The 21,077-nt window shown below is 41.7% G+C and overlaps 1 protein-coding gene and 1 long non-coding RNA gene across 2 annotated transcripts in view; one reads left to right on the forward strand and one right to left on the reverse strand.

Annotated features, from left to right (window-relative positions):
• Positions 1-13,311, forward strand: part of LOC123928797 — a 35,493-nt gene extending 22,182 nt beyond the window's left edge. Inside the window, exon 4 of the long non-coding RNA XR_006815815.1 lies at positions 13,117-13,311. This is a non-coding gene — a long non-coding RNA (uncharacterized LOC123928797). The remainder of the gene's footprint in view (positions 1-13,116) is intronic.
• Positions 13,312-14,036: 725 nt separating this feature from the next.
• KRT12 (keratin 12) lies at positions 14,037-20,662 on the reverse strand. Its single transcript, XM_045983842.1, has 8 exons — positions 19,505-20,662; positions 19,046-19,128; positions 17,708-17,864; positions 16,671-16,832; positions 16,447-16,572; positions 16,096-16,316; positions 15,367-15,437; positions 14,037-14,699 (listed from the first exon to the last, which is right to left on the reverse strand). The coding sequence occupies exons 1-8, from the start codon at positions 20,117-20,119 to the stop codon at positions 14,608-14,610; spliced, it is 1,527 nt and encodes a 508-aa protein (XP_045839798.1). The 5' UTR covers positions 20,120-20,662; the 3' UTR covers positions 14,037-14,607.
• Positions 20,663-21,077: the final 415 nt, after the last annotated feature.

A 21,077-nucleotide genomic window follows, 5' to 3' on the forward strand; every position in this document is an offset into this window, starting at 1 on the left:
TTGGGAAAACTAGATGAACCCCGAGAAATCACATTATGGATTGAAGCATGAATGATTCACCCACTGGGGTTTCTGGAACCCCCCAGAGCTTCTTCCAAGTCTTGAATTTCAAAATCTGCAAGAAAGATCAGAGAAGATGAGGGCTAGAACAATGTCCATGATATTGCCACAAGATCCTTAGAGATCTGAAAGCCAGAATTTTCCAGACAACATAGGGTGCAGAAGCCAGATCTCTGTGATCAGGGAAGAAAAGATGGAGATGGAATGAAGCCATCTGTATCTTGTATCGCTGCAGGATCCGGAGTGGGTATGGAAGACAAAAAAATGGTGAGGAGGGAAGTAAGAGTGGAGTGAAGATTTTTGGATGTGGAATGTACTTGAGAACAGAAGTAAGTAGAATTTTGTAGCTCTTTAGGGCTTCTGGGGAAGCAAGAGAAGGGGAACATGCAAAGAACCAAGAAGTGAAAAAGCACTCAGGTATCTGGAAGAAAGAGTGATCAGAAACAATAGTGATCCTGTTGAATCACTGTATTTGTACACCTGTAACTAATATACCATTGTATGTTGACTATATTGGAATTAAGATTTAAAACTTAAAAAAATTATTTAATTGAGAGAGAGAGGGAGAGAGAGAGAGAGGGGAAAAAAAAGTATGGGGAGGGGCAGAGGGAGAATGTGTTCAAACAGACTCCCCGATGAGTGCAGAGCCTGACCTAGGTCTTGATCCCATGATCCCAAGATCATGACTCGAGCCAAAACCAGGGGTTGGATGCTTAACCAATCGAGCCACCCAGGCACCCCTAAAATTTAAAACTTAATAAAGAAATAATAGTGGTCCAAGACACAGTGAAGCCTCAGTGATGTAGGAAAAGACCTGTTGGATAATTTAAGCTTCATCACAGGGAACCTTTCAAGAACAGATACATGGTATCGTTAAAAAAATGACTAGAAAAATTCTATGTTTTAGAATTGGTAAACGTGAATGGAGTCTCTAAGGTGTGTATCATTCTCCTTTGAACTTTTAAAATGATAAGGCTTCATTCTTATGTACAATGAACCAAGGGGTGCCCTTCAATACTTGAAAGTAGTAGTCTCAGCTATAAATATGGATGAGACAGTGAAGTATCCCCATGAACTTGAGAGAAAAGGAAATATATTTGCCTTCCTAACTGAACTAATAAAACCAAAATATAATCTATCTCCCAGGGCCAACAACTGGGTAAGGAGTGTGGTCAGCACGGGATATCAAAGGGGATTCAGGGAAGCTTCCTTTAGCCTTATCTTAAGGAGAGAGATGCTGAGTTTGGGCACGTGTTCAGTCCAGCCACTAGGGGGAGTTGCCTAACATGTGGCAGAGATACCTTACCTGGCCTGGAGGGGCTGGGCGAGGTGGAGGGGTGTGGTGGTGCGGGTGGGATGGGGTTGTGGGTTGGTGGGGGTGGAGGGTGGATCTGGAGGAAATATTCCTCAAGTTTTTCTCTTAACTTCTGTTCAAATTCTGTGCTTATGCCGCAACTTCCTGATTCCTAATTCATCCTGTCAAGTACGAGTACAGCAGGAAAGTGGGTGTTCTGAGTGGCCTTGAACACCGGGAAAGACATGTCCCTTACTGTTAATTAGCTGGCATTCTGCATTCTGATCTATACATTAGTATTGTATGAATACAATCATTGTAAGTCTTCATGAAGTTCTACATCATCTCTGAGTATACTGGCAAAGTCCAGTTTCTGGACATGAAACGAGAGGAACAGATTCTAGACCAGGATAAGGTTTCCATAATTCTAATTTATATCTTTAAAAAAGTACTTTGATAATAAGTCTTGTGGGCCATTTTCTATCTGCCTCATTATGTATTCCTATACCCTCCATTAGTGGTTTTAGGAATAATAGCAGGAAGCATTACTTTCAACATTAGCTTTACTTTCAGCAGTTAGTAAAAAAAGTGGAGCTTGTATCCATTCAATAATTGAGGACAAAAATTAGAAAATAGTTTAAGAAATGTGTAGATTAGAGACGACAAAAACAAAACATTCTTGCTGCCACTCTTCTGTCCTGTGCTCATAGCAGACATTACTAATTGATAATGACATTCTTTCCTGCTGACCCTAGACTGACCTGTGAAACTTAATATTAACCTTAATCCAAAAAGCCACAGCCAGTCACCTGGGTTGTATCCATGTGAGCTAAAACTCTGCTCTTTCTAGTTTAGATGAGTTGTTAGGGATTCTGGTCATCGAAATTACAGAATTCATCTGGACAGGACCTAAAGGACGGTTTATCGTTTGAGTTTGATGTCATGGGGAAAGCTACTCTGCCCTTTGACCAAAAGCCCTCTAAATATTCTGACAGAAATAATATGAGACTAGAAAGATTGACAGAAATGATCAGAATGGAATCATCTAGGCCACTAACACATTCACTGTTATGGTGTAAACCAGAACACAATATTCAAGGGACCTTAGATGTTCCCAGATTGCAAATCCTAGCTCTGCCTCTTACTGGGTGTGTGGTAAGTTTCTTAACATCTCTGAGCCCTAGTCGCCTCATCTGAAAAATAATACCCAATTCATTAGGTAGAAACTGCACATTTAGATAACACATGCTAAGTGTCTTGCCAATGGTAGGTACAGACAAATGTTAGTTCCCTTCTTGTTTCTCTTGTTAACAATATTCAACAGCAAGCAGAACTCCCTTACTCAAATACTTTCCATCTCTGCTTGAATGTTTCTAGTGAAGAGAAGCTCCTTATCTCATTGGGCCTTTCATTTCTGCTGCTCTAACTACTGAAATCTCTCTCATTATATTGAACTGAAATCTGCCACACAGAATATAGTGTGCTCTCTGCCGCATAAAACTTAGCTTTGGAGTCTTTTGGATATTTAAAGAGTGTCACTCTACCCTCCAAAATTGTTTCTGTTCTAAGCTAAGGGGTCATCAGTTCATTCAGTTGCTCCTTTGAGGACATGGTTTTCTCTTCCATTATCATCTGGGTTGCTATTGCTTGGATCACTTCTAAATCCATAGAATTGATTGAACTTCTCTTTTTCTGTCCCTAAGTATTAATTCAAGAGATTTTTTTTTTAAGGGATCCATGCTTTGTTTTATATCGTTGCAATCAGTCTCCAGCGTAGTCATACTTCCTGAGATAGAATACAGCACAATTTCTTGTTCTCCTCTTAAAGAGAGAAATTATTTAAATTGAATAATTAGTCATTAGTAACCTAACACGCTTGCCTTCCCCACCCCCACCCCGCCTTGGTTTCAGGATGGCTCAGGTGTCTTGGACACACTTGTAATGGAAACTTGTTTCACTCACATTTTGGGTTCACCCTTTTGGGTGTGAGGCCAAGGCTTGTCACTCAGACTTTTCTGATTGTGGTGTTGATTAGTTAGTTGGCTTCTAAGCTGTAATTATCTCCCTCCTTCAGTTAAAATCACATTTCTCTATTACAACATGAGCTATTGCAAAATCTCATAATACACATTGGATTTTTATTTCACTCTAAGCAGACTTTCCCCGACAATTTATATTTTTTCTTCTGGGTTGCTGAGCTGTTAGGTGTCACTGTTACAGCAGTGCTGAGCAGGACAGTCTTCCCAACACAAAGTCATCGGTGGGCACTTTGTAGTGTTGTTGCTTTTGTTTTCCTGTGTCCTCAGTGATTAAAATACGCTGTATTACTATTCCCAGAATAGTAACTCATAACTAGAGGCGTACCTGTGTGGCAGCATAATGGGTGCCACAATGAAAAATTCAGTCAATATATGATTTATTTTAAACTGTGCCAAATGATGGGCTTAACAAATAGTTTTCATTGGATTTCAGCCAATCTTTCCCCTTGAATTTTTCAATCATTTTGACAATGTATAATCTGAATGTGATGTTTCTAAACCATCACTCCAGTCAACATGTTGGGCACACCTACATTCTGCCAGGTGCTGCATTAAGTGCTGGGAATGTATTTCTGGATGGTCAATAATACATGGCCCTGCCTTTGAAGAGGAATCAGACACACAAACTCATCTATAAATAAAGTTCACACCACCATGGTCAACATAGGATTCTCAGAAGAGGGTCCCTTGGTCTTGTGGGAAAGCATTCTGCGGGAGATGCTTTCTGGTTCTGTTCCTGCCTGCCCATTTCCATTTAACACCATACACTGAGATTGTTATATCCTCAAACTGCTCACATGCTTTTCTGCCGTAAAAGTGGCCCTGGTCTTCGCGTCCCAGCCCTATGTGTTCTCTCCCTCCACCAACTTCTGTAGCACTTCATCTGTATTTTCTTTCTGGTCTAGGCAGGTGTCTTTCTCCCTCAAGGTAATGTTATTTACATATATGTCTATGCTTGGTCCAGTTGCTTCTGTAATGGCCAGTAAATACTTGAGAGAAAAGTCTATTTGAGATAGAACACCTTGGTTAACGAAGGAGGAACAAGTTCTATTTTGGTCTAGATTGCCTGAAGTATTAAGGTTTCAGTCTCAATTTTTACATGGAAAGCCAAGCTATCTTCTATCGGTTGCTTTAAGAGAACTCAGTTTTGTATCCATAGTGAGTTGAGTGCCTGTGTACAAAGCTCGCTCTACTGATGAATGAAAGGATTCTGGGATTGCTTCATAAGTGAACTTTGATGGATACAGTTTTGTTTTGTTTTTTCTTATGAAGACTTCATAGAGACTGAGGTACTGTGTTTTGTGAAAACAACTCCTGGGACTCTAGATATATGGGAAAAGTCCTCAGGTTAATTTACTTAAAAAAAAAAAAGGCATCATTAATGTAAAGACTCTGCTTACTGAAACTGAAGATCACTTTCTACTGCGTCATCAGATATTGTCTGTTGAGCAATATGATTTACATTAACATGCCTTGTGAAATTACCAAGTGAGAATTTGTGTATTTTAGATTAAAAAAAGTTATGTCGCCACAAAGTGACAAGTATTCTTTAGGTTTTTCTGAAAATATCAGTTGAATTCACCAAATTTCTCAGTAAAATGCAAACAACTTCTTCATGGTGTTTCAGTCCCCAACAGTCTAATTTTTTTAAAATTAGGATTTAAGGAGAATAAAGTAAGTGGAATTCCTTTCCATGTGACTCATAGTATTTAAAAAAATAAATAAATAAAGTAACTAGGGCGCCTGGGTGGCTCAGTGGGTTAAGCCTCTGCCTTTGGCTCAAGTCATGATCCTAGGGTCCTGGGATCGAGCCCTGCATCGGGCTCTCTACTTAGCAGGGAGCCTGCTTCCTCCTCTCTCTCTCTGCCTGCCTCTCTGCCTACTTGTGATCTCTCTCTGTCAAATAAATAAATAAAATCTTAAAAGAAAAATAAAGTAACCAAAATAAATAGATTCAAATTAAATATATTCAAAGCATCCTCTTTATTTATTTTTTCAAGTATAATTAATACATGGTGTTCTGTTAGTCTCAGGTACACAATGTAATGATTCTGCAGTTCTGTACATTTCTCAGTGCTCATCAAGGTAATCCCCTATGTCTGTTTCTTCTATCCACCTCCCCTCTGGCAACCACTAGATTGTTCTCTGTATTTGAGTCTGTTTTTTGTTTGTCTCTTTTTTTTGTTTGTTTACTTGTTTGTTTCTTAAACTCCACATATGAGTGAAATCGTCTGCTGTTTGTCTTTCTCTTACTGACTTATTTCATTTAGCATTATACCCTTTTGGTCCACGTTAGAGGGGATATTGGAAATTGCAAGATTTTATTCTTTTTGTTGTTGTTGCTGAGTAATATTCCATTGTAGATATATGCTGCATCTTCTTTATCCATTCATATGTCGATAGACACTTGGGTTGCTTCTATATCTTGGTTATTATAAATAATCCTGCAAAGCATCAGCATCCTCTTAATCCCTACTATATGGTGGATACTGCTTAGCTGCTGTGCATAAGAAATTTGGGTTTGGGGCACCTGGGTGGCTCAGTGGGTTAAAGCCTCTGCCTTCGGCTCAGGTCATGATCCCAGGGTCCTGAGATAGAGCCCCACATCGGGCTCTCTGCTCCACAGGGAGCCTGCTTCCTCCTCTCTCTCTGCCTGCCTCCTCCTCTCTCTCTGCCTGCCTCTCTGTCTAGTTGTGATTTCTCTCTGTCAAATAAATAAAATATTAAAAAAAAAAGAAATTTGGGTTTATTTATCCAGTCTTAACCAAAGATAAGTGGTGGAAAATTTGAGTGAATAAATAAGGTTTAGAGTTAATAGATAAATAGAGAAAAATCTGTTGAATATTTCAATAAAATAATAGAAGAAATAGATCAACATTTTTCAGTATTCATGCAACAAATGTTCAGTGAGTGCCTCTTCTGTGGGAGTCCTGTGCTAAGCCCTGGGGATGCCACAGTAGTGTTGTTCCAGCTTTTACTCAGTGACTAGTCTAGCACTTGCACACAATTCCATGTACACATATTCAACAGATACTGATTTTCTTCCTACACAATGGGCTAGATTGCTGTTTTATTTACTGGGCTGGACAGCAGGGCTACTGTAGAAGGCAAAACAGTTTGCAGCGTAGAGATCTTACAGTGGGAGAAGCAGGCATTAATTCAGTGGTCGTGCACATAAGTATATAAGAAGACTACAGTGTACTATGAGTGTATATAATAGGAGAATCTGATGTGGTTATCACAGGGCGGGGAGGGGAGAGGAAGGGGTAGAGACTTCCCGACTCTTCAGGGGAGATGACATCTAAATTCAAACCTGGCAAGGTGAGTGCAAGTTAGCCAGGCCAAAATGGAGAGGAAGCATATTCTAGGCAAAGAGGGGAAGGCCAGTGGGAAGGAGCAAGGTGTAGAAAAGCTGAACTAGGCCAGTAGAGGGAGGTGAAGGCATGGGGAAGCACACAATCTGAGAGAAGGGAAAGGGGGCCAGGCCAGACCTTGCTAGATTTTGGTCTTTATTCCAAGGACCAGGAAGCCTTTGAAGGGTTTTAAGGAGTAGGGTGACAGGGTCAGGTTTGTCTTTTCAAAACATTCTTCCCTGACTGTGGCAGGAGGACCAGAAGGGAGGGAGGTGCACATGGAAGCTGTGTGGTTTTCAGGCGAGGGGTCATGAGCAGTGGCCTGGACCCGGCTGGTGGTGGTAGGGATGGAAGAAAGTGACTGCATCACGGATACTTAGGAGGCATAATGCCAGATGTGTCCAGGATGTGCTTAGAATATTTGTTGAATGAATAAATAAATGGATGGACTCAGGAGACACAGAGCTTGACCTAGTTAAGAAGTTACCATGGAAGGATTTTTAGACCAATACTGGTGGAATAACGTTTCTTGGCTTGTTTAGCCAAAGTACAATTTGACTGAAATGTATAAACTGGTTAAAATAACCCTTATTTCATGATTTTTCTGACTAAACCAAACATAAATGACCCATAAACATTGTAAACATAGATAAGTTACGATGATATAAGGTATTTGGATGTATTTTTATATAGCAACTGTTTTGTGACGCGTGGCATGCATTTTTGGGATGTCGTTTTATACGAGGGTTTTCCGAATGCCAGTACTTTGGAAAATGCAGCTAAACAGTCTCCCTCTGGAGAAATCAGGAAAGAATTGTGTAACCTGCCGCTTTAGCTTTTTATCTGGGCAAACCCAATGTTATATTGTCCTTTAACTCCCCAGAAATTATCTCCTCTGTCAGGCAGCCCTTGGCTGTGTACCCTGGAGGCGACAGATGATGATGATAACGATGACTAAAAAGTTCAGGGAGCTCTCCTCCCTGCTGGGACCTACCTTCCCCTCCAGCGATTCTCATCTTCCCACCGGTTAGCCTTCAGTTCTTGCTCCTTCCGGCTCTGCAAGCTGTGAAAACACCTTCCAGAGTCACGTAGGGGAAGCTACTACTCAAGGCTCCACTGGGGAACCCAGTCAGATTCTCCCACCCTCCTCACCCCATGGACCCCTTCTCCTTACTCCCAACCTCTGATTAATGAGACAGGGAGAGCGGACGTCATTGTTCTGCTTTATCTATAGAACACCCAGGGTGAATTCTGTGTTAGTCCAGATGTAGTTCTGCAGTGTTGGTTCCGGGATTCTCTCTTGATTAGATGGTGATTGTATATGTTTGTTTTTTTAAAAAAACAATGACAAAAATTTACCTTATTATTTATCAACCTACTCAGTTACTTATCAGATAAGATGGGAAGTTTAACATTACTCTGTCATTCCAGAATCAGCACATGAGGTTGTGAAAATGGGTGTCCAGTGAAAACATCTTAAAGTACCTTGAAAGTACTTTACTGTAATGAAAAATGTGTTAAAATACAATTAAATATTTAAGAGTATTGTAATTTAGGGGCGCCTGGGTGGCTCAGTGGATTAGGCCACTGCCTTCAGCTCGGGTCATGGTCTCAGGGTCCTGGGATCGAGCCCCGCATCAGGCTCTCTGCTCCACGGGGAGCCTGCTTCCTCCTCTCTCTCTGCCTGCCTCTCTGCCTGCCTCTCTGCCTACTTGTGATCTCTCTCTCGGTCAAGTGAATAAATAAAATCTTAAAAAAAAAAAAAGAGTATTGTAATTTAAAAAGATGCCCCAATGTGACTCTTGATCTCTGGGTTGTAAATTCAAGTTCCACGTTTTGGGTGTAGAGATTACTAAAAAGATAAAAATTTAAAAAACACCCTGAAAATACCTGTTTAACAGTGTGAGTTGCCCAAAAATGAATGAAAAGGTGCCCTATCTTCCAAAAGGAATTGACTAAGCCTCCTCACGCTTCTGTTAAATAATCACATTTACTGTGTATGGAGCAATGCCACTTCTGCCAATTAAAAATGATGGCAACTTGCCTAATTCTACTTGCATTAATGTGACCAAGGAGAATAAGGTATGAAACTTTATCATGTATTTACCTTTAGTTCATAAAAGCTGGTTATTTTCAATAGAATATATTAAGACTTACATATAGTTGGTGCTAGATAAATACTGGTTGAATGAATGAATATACAAATAAAAATATGTGATCCCCCATGTATACTTAAATATACTAACTGATCATTGTTTAAAAAATTAAAAATTATACTTCAACTGGTTAAAAAAGTTGTATTTGCAGCTCTGTTCATTTGAAATATGAAATCAGAGCCCTAATGATTAAAAAAAATCTCATGGTATTTGCAAATAAATGAAATATCCCTAAATGGATACACTTTTCTTTTCTTTCTTTCCTTTTTTTAGATTTTTTTTTTTTTAATTTGTCAGAGAGAGAGAGAGAGCGCGAGCACGGGCAGACAAGAGTGGCAGGCAGAGGCAGAGGGAGAAGCAGGCTCCCCACCGAACAAGGAGCCTGATGTGGGACTTGATCCCAGGATACTGGGATCATGACCCAAGCCGAAGGCAGCTGTTTAACCAATTGAGCCACCCAGGCATCCCTGGATACACTTTTCTTAGCAGAAACTTCATGTGTATATAACTTTAGAAGGTGTGTTCGAAGCTGACAACTGAAATGCACATATTCTGACCAGCCAAGTTCAGCCAGGAAAGTGGCATGGGATGAAGAGGATATATTCAGTTAGGACACTGGTATTTTTTAGTTTGATTTTGAGGTTATGATACTAATATTAAATGAAATTTAAATCTTAGGTCCAGCTCCAAGTCTTAAGAAACATTTACTAGCCCATAAAAAGTCATTTTCTCAGCTATGTGAATAAACTTTTCAATTGATGTCTGAGTATGTTTTTAAAAGCTTGAGTAGTCCAGATTGTTTGTCTAGTTCTCTAGATTCTGAATAGTTACTATCTTTCTTTTTTTCTTTTTAGAATTTATTTATTTATTTGACAGAGAGAGATCACAAGAGACAGGAGGGGAGAGAGAGAGAAAGAGAGAGAGAGAGAGAGGAAGAAGCAGGCTCTCTGCCCAGCAGAGAGCCTGATGTGGGACTCAATCCCAGGACCCTGAGATCATGACCTGAGCCAAAGACAGAGGCTTAACCCACTGAGCCACCCAGGTGCCCCTACCTTTCTTTTTTATCTGTTAAGACAACTTGCCTCCTTCCTGGTAGACTTTCTGGTGGAAACTAAAGCTACTCACTTGTTGCTTAAGTAAGAACATTTTAATTTACTAAGTTGATGCTTGTAAAAGTTTATTTTTTTGTCTTTCTTTACCTCTCTCTTTCTAAAATTTTTATTATTATTTTTTAAAGATTTTATTTATTTGACACAGAGAGAGAGAGTGCACAAGCAGCAGGAGCTGCAGGCACAGGGAGAGGGAGAATCAGGTTTCCCACTGAGCGGGGAGCCTGACCATGGGCTTGATCCCACCACCCTGGGATCATGATCTGAGCCAAAGGCAGATGCTTAACTGACTGAGCTACCCAGACACCCTGCCTCTCTCTCTCTCTTTTTAAGATTTTATTTATTTATTTGACAGACAGAGGTCACAAGTAGGCAGAGAAGTCTGAGAGAGAGGGGGAAGAGTAGGCAGAGAGAGAGGGGGAAGCAGGCTCCCTGCTGAGCAGAGACCTGAGACCATGACCTGAGCCACCCAGGTGCTCGCTCTCTCTCTCTCTCTCTCTCTCTCTCTCTTTTTTTTAAAGTGAACTTCCTAGGGGCACCTGCGTGGCTCACTTGGTTAAGAATCCAACTCTTGATTTTGACTGAGGTCAAGATCTCAGGGTTGTGAGATCTGACACTGTGTCGGGCTCTGTGCTGACTGTGGAGCCTACTTGATATTCTCTCTCTCTCTCTCCTCTCCCTCTGCCTCTCCTACGCCCTCTCTCCATCTCTTTAAAAAAATACATAAAAAGAAACTTTCTAGTATCAAACATACATACCTCAAGTGGCTTGAAAGGCAGGGTTAATGTTTTAAATGTTCAGTTCCTGAGATTCCAGTAGGTGGCACTCTTGCAAAGCCTCAAGAAGTGACTGCTTGGGCAATCTAGGGTTGTTTTCTAGATTGTTCCCTTCCTACTGTGAACTACTTGCAAACCCCTTGATTCTGGATAACTAAAATTTATGTCTTCCCTGATTATTAGAGTTATACATGCTCTTTGTTAAGGATTTTAGGAAATGTACATGAGAAAAAGTAAATTAGGCTTCCAAGTCCTTGGTAATTTCCAGGAGATAACCACTGTAACAATTTAGTATATACAATATTTCCCACACTTTTCTGTGGCCTCTACATACAACAAATGCATATAAAAAGTAAACGTTTTAATTTGTAAAGGTTTAGATTTTAAAATAATCATGAATTGCTTGTCTTCTGTTGTCTCATTCTGTACTTAGAATTTCTCTTACAAGTTATTTTCTTTAAAGATAGACTTCTTACTTCTGCAGTTCATTAATTCCTGAGTCCAAAGGGACCTTTTATGTCTCTGTTGAATTAGGGCTTGTGATCTAGGGAATGAGGGCTGGAATCTCATGATAGGGATACTACGCTAAATGCATTTCTTAGCAGTGAGAATAGGGCAGAATGAACTGAAATAGTAAACCTAATGTCTCTTTTCTCAACTGAAGACTATAGAATATTCTGAGATATTACCAGAAAAGCACTGTAATTTTGGATTTGATGGCTATGAGATCCTAGCCACTGGAGCTTAAGGGAAATTTTGTGATATCACTGATTTTTTTCAGGTAGTTTACTTCCCCCGCCCTCCCAACATTATATAACTTTAAGTCCAGCTAACTTCCTCTGGAGTGAGCAATCCAAGAGACCAAGCCAGAATTGAAATGCCTTTTTTTTTTTTTAAGATTTTCTTTATTTATTTGACACACAGAGAGAGTGCACGCAAGAGAGCATAAGCAGGGGGAGCAGCCGGCAGGCAGAGGGAAAACCAGGCTCCCTGATGAGCAAGGAGCCCAGTGCAGGACTTGATCTCATGACCCTGAGATCATGACCTGAGCTGAAATCAAGAGTCAGACGCTTAATCTACTGAGTCACCCAGGTGCCCCAGAATTGAAATGCTTTATCGACCTAACCTTGAAAATCACACACAGTCACTTCTTCGGTAGATCTACTCTCTTCATTGTGGGAGGGGACTATACATAGGGCATGAGGACCAGGAGGTGGGGATCCCTGGGGCCATCTTGGATGCTACCACAAGAAGTTATCAATGCATAGATGGTTGCTTTGTTTTTTTACTGAGGTATAATGTTTATTAGTTTCAAGTATACAGCATAATGAATCAATATTTGTGTATATTGTGAAATGATCACCACAATAAGGCTATAGGTGTTTATTTTAGAATGATGGTGTTAGTGTAGATCACCTAGGGAATGAGTATATAGAGAGAGGATAAGTGGGAAGATTGAGCCAACATTCAGAGCTCACAAATATGAGTCTGAGAAAACGTGGCAAGTGAGGTATTATCTTGGGGAGCCCAGTGAAGAAATGCTTCCAAAAGAAAGGAATGCTGAGAAACTAAGTAGCTAAGAACCAATAAACTGGGTTTATCCTTGTGCAAAATCCTTCTTTTGAGTCTCATACAATTCAGATGTAGTTATAAGGAAGACAGATGTAATTTGAAACAGTAACTGTTTGCAGCCACTTTTGAGTGCCAGAAAAGGGGCATTCTTTTTTACTTGGGGGGTGTGCACTTTATTCAGGAAAAGACCTTGATAATCTCTTTGGGTCTAAAAGGTAAGGTTCTCCTATGACATGTTCTAGAAGGGGATAGCTGTTCAGAGAGTTGAACTGCTATGCATAATACAGGGAGATAAACGGAGCACTGGAAACCACTAGCAAATATTAAAAGGAAGTGTGACTTCAGAAAGCTGCATGCTGAAGCAATTCAGCTAAAATGGCATAATAACCTTCCCTGGATTTTTGCACTCAGCGAGGGAATTCCTCCAGGCTTGCATGACTCCTCCCTCTCCTTTCTGCTTCCTTTGACACTCCTTGCTCATCAGTTCCCCTGGGTTCTGCATCCCATTTTTGTTCCATACACTAAGTAATAATAGAATGCAAATACTGAGTACTTGTTAGGTGCCAGAGACTGCTCCCAGTGCTTTATGTTACCTCATTTAGTCTCCACAAACCCCACCCACTTCAAAGATCAGGAAACTGAGGCCCACAGAGATTAGGCTACTTGTTGTGAAGTGGCAGAGCCAGGATCTGAACCCAGTCTGGCTTTAGAGCCCAGGCTCTTAATCATTAAATCCTGTTCTCATTTTTCCTTTTAGGGTTTTGAATTTGCCAATCCAGATTGAACCCCATCTACTCAAGCTTAGACTTTGGCCACCTTCTGCCACAACCCAGAACATGACATCTGCTATTGACTTGTGGGTCCAATCCACCCCAACAGAAACCCACTCTGGGCCTCACCAGTGCCAGAAAGGAGAAAGGACATCAAAGCCATGTTTGTTTATAACCTTGTGTTTTTTCATGTATGTTCCTCTGTTCCCTTTCCCCTCCTCTGCCTGGTTGGTTTCTTTTTAAAAAGTAATTAATTAATTAATTAATTAGAGACAGAGAGAGAGAGCGTGCACGCACCCATGCGTGTGGGCGGAGGGGCAGAAGGAGAAGGAAAAAGAATCTAAAGTAGACTCTGCTCTGTGGAGCCCTACTCAGGGCTCAATCCCAGGACCCTGAGGTCACAACCTGAGTCAAAATCAAAGGTTGGACGGCCAGCCTGTGGAGCCACCCAGGAGCCCCTGCCTGGTTGATGGTTGAGTGAAGCAATTAGTTGTCCCCTAACAAATTGTTCACTTCTTCCTCCATGTGACCCATGAACTTCTGTGTGCCCCATCTCTCTGTATTCCTATCTCTACCCTCAGCTGTGAGCTCCTCCAGGCAGGGACCCTATCTTGCTCATCTTTGAGTCTCCAGTTTTGCACACTGTAGGGGTTCTGAAAGTGTTTCTTGAGTGAATGAAAGAAGGTCCTAGAAAATGTACAGGACAACTGTTATCCCCTAGTGGACAATGTAATTTTGCTGTAACCTTGATGGGCTGATGTAAAAAGGACAGAAGTTTTTTCTTAAGGGTTTGTTTGTTTTTTTTTTTTTGGTGTTATTTGGCAGAGAGAGAGACAGCGAGAGGGAACACAAGTGGGGGAGGTGGGAGAGGGAGAAGCAGGCTTCCCACTGAGCAGGGAGCCTGCTGTGGGGCTCGATACTAGGACCCCATGATCATGACCTAAGCCAAAGGCAGACACTTAACGACTGAGCCACTCAGGCACCTCAAGGACAGAACTTCTAAAAGAATCTTCTTAACTTAATCTTCAGCCTCGACATCTTCATCTCAGTGTTTATCTATGTTACTATTCGTATTTTACAAACCTCCGTCTATGCTCTTGACATTATTGTTGGAATCAAGAAGGTACATATTTCACATTATTGCCATTCATCTTTTATTGAACTCTATTAAAACAATACTACTTGATCAAAATCCTGTGATTAAAATATGTTCCAGCTCACCAAAAGAAAGTTTATTAGAAGACAACACTAGATCCAGAAAGATGTGAGGCGATTTTGGTTTGTTATAAAGACCGACATGGCCACTGTGACTTGTAATTAAAGAGCAAAAGGGACTCAACGTGAATAGGGAATCCAAGGAAAATGAAACAGACTAAAATATAATTGAACTAATATAGCATCTTACTCTGAAAGGAACAATTTCTACTTGTAAATTTCCTGTTCTAAGGAACCAAACATGGGGCAGGTCTTGTGAAATTTTACATTAGTTCTTCTTGAACCTGAGATGAGACCACTTCACCGTTCACCACTTCCTGCACAATTGTCTTGATTTTCCGGGATTTACTTTGGTCTAAAGATAAAAATGGAATAAAGGGGCAAGAGTTAGTGTTTCACATATTTATCCCAAGTTGGTTGTTGAGGTATTGGCAGATAGAGTCCATCTAATTTAAACTTTCTTTTTTTTTTTTTTTTAAAGATTTTATTTGTTTGACAGATAGAGATCACAAATAGGGAGAGAGACAGACAGAGAGAAAGGAAGGGAAGCAGGCTCCCTGCTGAGCAGAGAGCCTGATGCTGGGCTTGATCCCAGGACCCTGGGATCATGACCTGAGCCGAAGGCAGAGGCTTTAACCCACTGAGCCACCCAGGTGCTCCTAATTTAAACTTTCAAAAGTGACTTTTGCATTCTAAAGTAATGCATTTTATTTAGTGAAAATGAAATATATTCAGTGTCTTATGCAGAAATGAAAAAATATATTTTTTTAATTTAAAAAGTTGTTATGATGCTCATAACACTTCTTTGTAGAGTAGATTGTTTTCCTTATGGGCTTGCCAGAAGTTTTGCTACGGTACAGTCTATCATTTTTCTGCAGGAATGCATAAATATTTTTTCTTGGCCCAGAATGCAAATATACCTTAAATTATTAATAATACTGCAATATTCAAGAGATCTTATTTTAGTTATTAATAAGTGTGATTCTGACTTACTGTAAGTGATTCTTAGGGAATCTACATACCTTTAGAGGAACCGATCGATTGTGTTTGAGGTTTGGACTCTGTCACATATAAAGTTTCATCGAAACCGTCACTGTAAAGGAAACAAGGGAGGTGATACCACATGATGCTTTCTGGGAGGAGGAGAAATAAAGAGTTTGCTATTTAAGCTAACAGTGTACATAAAACTATCGATAAATAGAGACGGTATTCTAAATTTCGTGATGAGCACAATGATTAAATAATGCACCCTGAGAGGAATCAGTGTAGTGGACCTTTGTTTTCAAACCTTGCCTAAAACAGGCTCCCTAAGTGAGGCCAACTGGCAATTAAGGGAAGGTCTGATCTCAGAACTTAGATTTCCTGATTTATAGCCCTGGGCTCTTCCCCTATCCAGGCTGCTGCTGCTTTGGGAACGTTCGTGGCAGGAGGCTGTGAGGTGATTTGGGTGGCTGTTGTTTGATGTGTCATTCCTAGCATTGAGTCATTGATGTCAGAACCCTAATGGGGGACTTCTCTAGTGCTCATTAGTGGCTCGCCTCTGTTTGTGGTGCCATTATCCCAGCATTTTATGAATGATCAAGTAAGATAATGGGTGACAACACTGTGCAAAGTATAGAGCTTGAATCAATCTAAGGCGTGTCGTTAGGAGATGTGGTATTTTCCTTACTTCTGTTGCCCCAAGCGCATCAGGTGGCCACAGTTGTCAGCCACGGAAGTTATTTTCAACCTATTTGAGCCTGTCTATTCACCGTTGGGCCTCCCCGTCCAGGAGGCGGCGGTAGGTCTCGATCTCCAGCTCCAGGCGGGCCTTGGCGTTCAGCAGCCGCTGGTGGTCCGCGTTCTGGTGCTCGGTGTCGGCGCGCACCTGGAGCAGCTGCTCCTCCAGACTGCTGATGAGCTGCTGCACCTGGGACAGCTGGCCGCAGTAGTCGCCCTCCACTTCAGCCAGCGAGACCTCCAGGGATTTCTTCTGCACGTGGGAGGGAAATGGCAGAACAACGGAGGGGACTGTTAGGAGGAAGGAGCTGGCCAATGGCCTTACCAGCGTGGATGCCCGTTTTCTTCAGAACTTGAAATGATGCTGTGTGTGCACACCCTACCGTGGCCAGCTGGGACTGGAGCTCTATCTCCAGGTTTTGAACTGCGCGCCTCAGGTCGGTGACCTCGCTCTTGCTGGACTGAAGCTGCTCCGTGTTGGTGCTGATCTCCTTCCTGAGCTCCCCGCTCTGCCACAGCAAAGAGGGGCAAAGGGATGTGAGCGCACGCTGCTCCCGTGGGTCTTTTCTGCAAATGTGGCAAAGCCTTTTATTTTTGTTTGTGGTACCTTTTCAATGAACCAGGCCTCTGCGTCCTTACGATTCTGCTCAGCGATGGCTTCGTACTGCGCCCTCATGTTGTTGAGGAGTCTGGTGAGGTCCACCGCTGGAGCAGCGTCCATTTCCACGCTGATCTCCCCTGGGCCGCCTGCCCGGAAGCTTTGCAGCTCCTGGGGACAGTGAATGAAAGAGAGGGGCGCAGAGGCCCATTATAACCTTCGCGGGTCTCTTCCAACAGAAAAGAAATGAAACGTTATATTTTATGACCACATTGGTGACTGACACAATGCATTAAAACTTTTTTTTTTTAAACCTACAAATTTCATAGTTTTTCTTTTAATTTAAAAGAACTTAGACATTGTCTTGGGTCCCTAAACTTACCATGGGCCCTAGGGGCTGTGCCTATCATGGCAAATGGGTGAGTTGGCCCTGCTTCTTAGAGGTCGAGGGCCTTTACAAAGAAGGCAAAGCCTGGTGGAAAAGATGCAGTGGGGTTTTAACCACAGCTGCCAAACTGGGGGGACAGGCAGTGTCAAGGCTTGCACACTGTACCATAGTTGAACAGTTGAATGCGAATAAAAAGCTCTGTAGAAGCCCATTGCCAGGGTCTTGATTAACGTCTGTTTGTACGCCAGCTTTTGCTATACTGTGTGGCTTACCAAAGTTCATTGTGTGTTTTACACTGGGCATTACCAGTTTCTCAAATGTATACAACATTATGTATTACTGATAGGCTTCTGTTTTTGAACTTTAAAAATACTATGTCTTTAGAAATCACTGAATTTGGACAATTAAAATTCAGGTTGTCCTTATCTAATGATGAAAACGGCAAAATCAGAAAGCACCTCCAATCTGTTAAACTTCAGTGGGAGCCTCCATCAATCCCACCACCACCACACATAGACACACCCAGGAATTCAAAACAAATGGCCAGTTTAACAGGGTGTCATGTGTCTTCCATTATCTGTTCTAACTCTGGATTTATGAATTCGAAATTGTAATTTTTGGATTTGGGAGGGAAAAAGCAGCTTAGAAATCTGCCTACCTCCTCATGGTTCTTCTTCAGGTAGGCCAGCTCCTCCTTGAGGTTCTCGATCTGCATCTCCAGGTCGGCTCTGGCCAGGGTCAGCTCGTCCAGCACCCGGCGCAGGCCGTTGATGTCGGCCTCCACGCTCTGGTGCAGGGCCAGCTCGTTCTCATACCTGAAAATCAAGTGCAAAAACGGTTTCAGAGTAAACGTATCCGTTTGAATAAGTCCCCTGCCATCATCCTCAGGGCTGCTTTGTGTCCCGGGGGATTAGGTAGAAGTAGCAGCATTGTAATGTATGATGCCCTGTTTCCTTTTTAACATTTTTCTTTTCCTTTTTTCATACTAGTTTACTGCTCAGCTGGAGAGAAGTGAAAAAAGTGTGAGATGAGACTTCTCTCCCATCAATGAGCCTCAGTAGCCCTGCATCCCAGGGGGCAGTTTCCCCTTTGGCTGGCTGCCCTGGCTGTAAACAGTAGGAGCTGCTCTCCAGGTGGAGTTTCTGATGGAATCCTAAAAGCAGTTGAAAATAAATAATTTTTTTTGCTTAGCTTTTATTCATGATTTAATTTAAGATGTTGATATTTCTCTGATAGCTTTTATCAAGATTTTATAGGCTGAGGATCATCACCACTGCAACATCCTGCATGGAGATTTTGTGCAGCAAAATGAGCGTTAGTGTTTCTATCTTTTTTTTTTTTTAAGATTTTATTTATTTATTTGACAGACAGAGATCACAAGTAGGCAGAGAGGCAGGCAGAGAGAGACGGGGAAGCAGGATCCCCGCTGAGCAGAGAGCCCGATGCGGGACTCGATCCCAGGACCCTGGGATCATGACCTGAGCTGAAGGCAGAGGCCTTAACTCACTGAGCCACCCAGGCGCCCCTAGTGTTTCTATCTTATGTGTGGGAGGGTTGAATATGGGAGAGGAGGAAGGAATATAAAAGTAGATGTATGGTTATTATTTTAGTGGTGTGTGTCATCAGGAAAAAGGTAATTTCACTTCTAGGTAAAAAACATTATTAATTCATTTTGATACATGGAAGATTGTGGTTTAGAACATTGGTGTAAATATTATGTTACATTATGACCCAAAAGCAAATTACAAGCATGGTGGTGATCATAGTCCTAGGTGTAAGTAGCTTATAATTAAGGACGTGTAATGTGAGCTGTGTTTGAATCTGCTTTCTTCCTAGAATGCCCAATGTAAATTTACCAAAACAACAGATGTGTGGAGCCTACATACTACAGAGGGTTTAAAATATTTGCCATCAACAAAGGAAGGAAAATAGGGAATAAGAAGAAATGATGAGACACATCAATTATCAGTAGTTTTTCTTTTTTTGTTCTACTCACTTCATTCTGAAGTCTTCTGCAGCCAGTCTTGCATTGTCGATCTGCAGGATGAGTTGGGCATTTCCAATGCTGGCAGAAATGATCTGGCAAATAGGGGAAAACATGCAAAATTAGGTTGTAAGATACTAGCGTTATACAAGTGCACCTGAGAAGAAATTTTTAGGTGATGTTAACATGCTATTTTATTAAGAATTTAAGGTAGTTTAACTTTTTATAAGAAAGCATTTACAGTATTTTATTTAAAAATTGAGAAACATTTTTTTGCAGAAAGGTAGTGGAAATACAGTCACTTTATGATAAGTGACAAAATGAAACTAAGTATCTTGAGATGAGAAATTGTTCCAGATAAAGCCAAATTGAAAAATACCATAAGTTTTAGATGGTTTATCACTGTGAAATATTACAATAGCAAAAAAGAAGAAAAAATTCCCAAAGCCCCTCCAGAAACCATATCATTACCTCATTCCTGAGGTCTTCGATCAATGGATAATATTTACTGTAGTCACTCTGTGACCCAGGGTCTCCAGTCCCAGATCCTCGTGTTTCATACCATTCTCGAATTTTGTTTTCTAGCTCAGTATTAGCCTCTTCTAGAGCTCGAACCTTATCCAGATAGGAAGCCAATCTGTCATTGAGATTTTGCATGGTTTCCTTTTCGGATCCGGAAAGAAGGCCTCCGTCGCCGCCAGAGAGAAGACCTACAGCACCACCGCCTCCTGGGCTTCCCCCAAATCCAATTCCCAGGCCACCAAAGCCACCTCCCAGGCCTCCAAAGCCACCTCCCAGGCCTCCAAAGCCACCTCCCAGGGCTCCAGAGCCACCTCCCAATGTTCCCCCATAAGCAGTGCCCAGACCTCCTGCAAGGGAAATTCCAGAGCCACCACCAAAGCCAGAGCTAGAACCAAACATGGAAGCAGCAGAAAAGCCTCCCCCACAGCTGTCCCCAAAGCCAAAGCTGCTCCCCCCATAGCTACTGCCAACAAGGGAAGCAGATGGGCCCCTGGCTCTGCCTGATGTCCCACTCTGGGAAGACAGCCGCCGGGGCAGCCCAGAGGTGCGCACTGAGAGAGACATCGTGTTGCTTGAGAGATCCACAGCCCAGGGAAGGAGGCCACAACCTGAGAGGAAGCAGTGTCAGCAAGGCAGAAAGGTTGCCCTTTTATAGGTCATGAAATGGGTGTTGCAGTTGAAAAGTTCACTCTCTCCACTCAAAACATCATGCCCCCCATTTTTTGACCAGCTCAACCAGTAAATGATTTATGCATACTGAAAACTCATTAGTATAGAAATAATTGAATAATTGTGCCCATTACATATTTGTTATATGAAAAGGAAATCTGGGTGGAGTAGATATAGGTTGTCACAAGAAATTTTCTCTTCCAGATTATTCCATTGCTTGTATTCTCTGCATTGTCCAGTGTTTTATGCACTGTGGGAAAGCAACGAGTGATTGTTAAATGGGTAAATTAATCATACGTGGTCCTCAGCCTTGAGCTTCTTAAAGTTCTTCACTCCTATTTCCTACTTTTTCCTTTAGAAAACTGAATGTAAACCATCCGACCATGATCTAGTCTATATTCCAGTGGAATACAGTTTCAGAAGCAGTTGTAAAATGCACTGCTGGAAGGTGGGGGGATAATTGTGTTTTCCAGGGGGCGCCTGGGTGCTCGGTCAGTAGATCATCTGTCTTTGGCTCAGGTCCTGATCTCAGGGTCCTGGGATCGAGCCCTGCCTTGGGCCCCCTGCTCAGCAGGGAACCTGCTTCTCCCTCTTCTGCTCACCCTGCTTGTACGTGCACGCGCTCTCTCTCTCTCTCTCTGTCAAATAAATAAGTAAAATCTTTGAAATTAAAAAAAATGCATTTTCCAGATTTATAGAGGAATTTGAGCTCTCAAGGATTTTAAAAATCTCAGATTAGGATTAGGGTGTTACATGGTTTCTTTTTTTCTGATTCAGAAAGAGGACCCCTTAAACATTGAAAAATGCTGTTTTTGAGTAGAATATTATGTAGAGTAGAATATTGAGTAGAATA

The sequence above is a fragment of the Meles meles genome, chromosome 18, assembly GCF_922984935.1.
Source record: "Meles meles chromosome 18, mMelMel3.1 paternal haplotype, whole genome shotgun sequence".
Classification (NCBI taxonomy): domain Eukaryota; kingdom Metazoa; phylum Chordata; class Mammalia; order Carnivora; family Mustelidae; genus Meles; species Meles meles.

What these genes read in the sequence shown, in the direction of transcription:
- KRT12 (XM_045983842.1), bottom strand. Translation starts at nt 20,119, where the DNA reads ATGTCTCTCTCAGTGCGCACCTCTGGGCTGCCCCGGCGGCTGTCTTCC. An exon ending in AGGCCTGGTTCATTGAAAAG is followed by an intron (nt 16,573 to 16,670) that starts GTACCACAAACA and finishes TTGCTGTGGCAG; the next exon opens with AGCGGGGAGCTCAGGAAGGA. An exon ending in CTGGACGGGGAGGCCCAACG is followed by an intron (nt 15,438 to 16,095) that starts GTGAATAGACAG and finishes TTTCCTTTACAG; the next exon opens with TGACGGTTTCGATGAAACTT.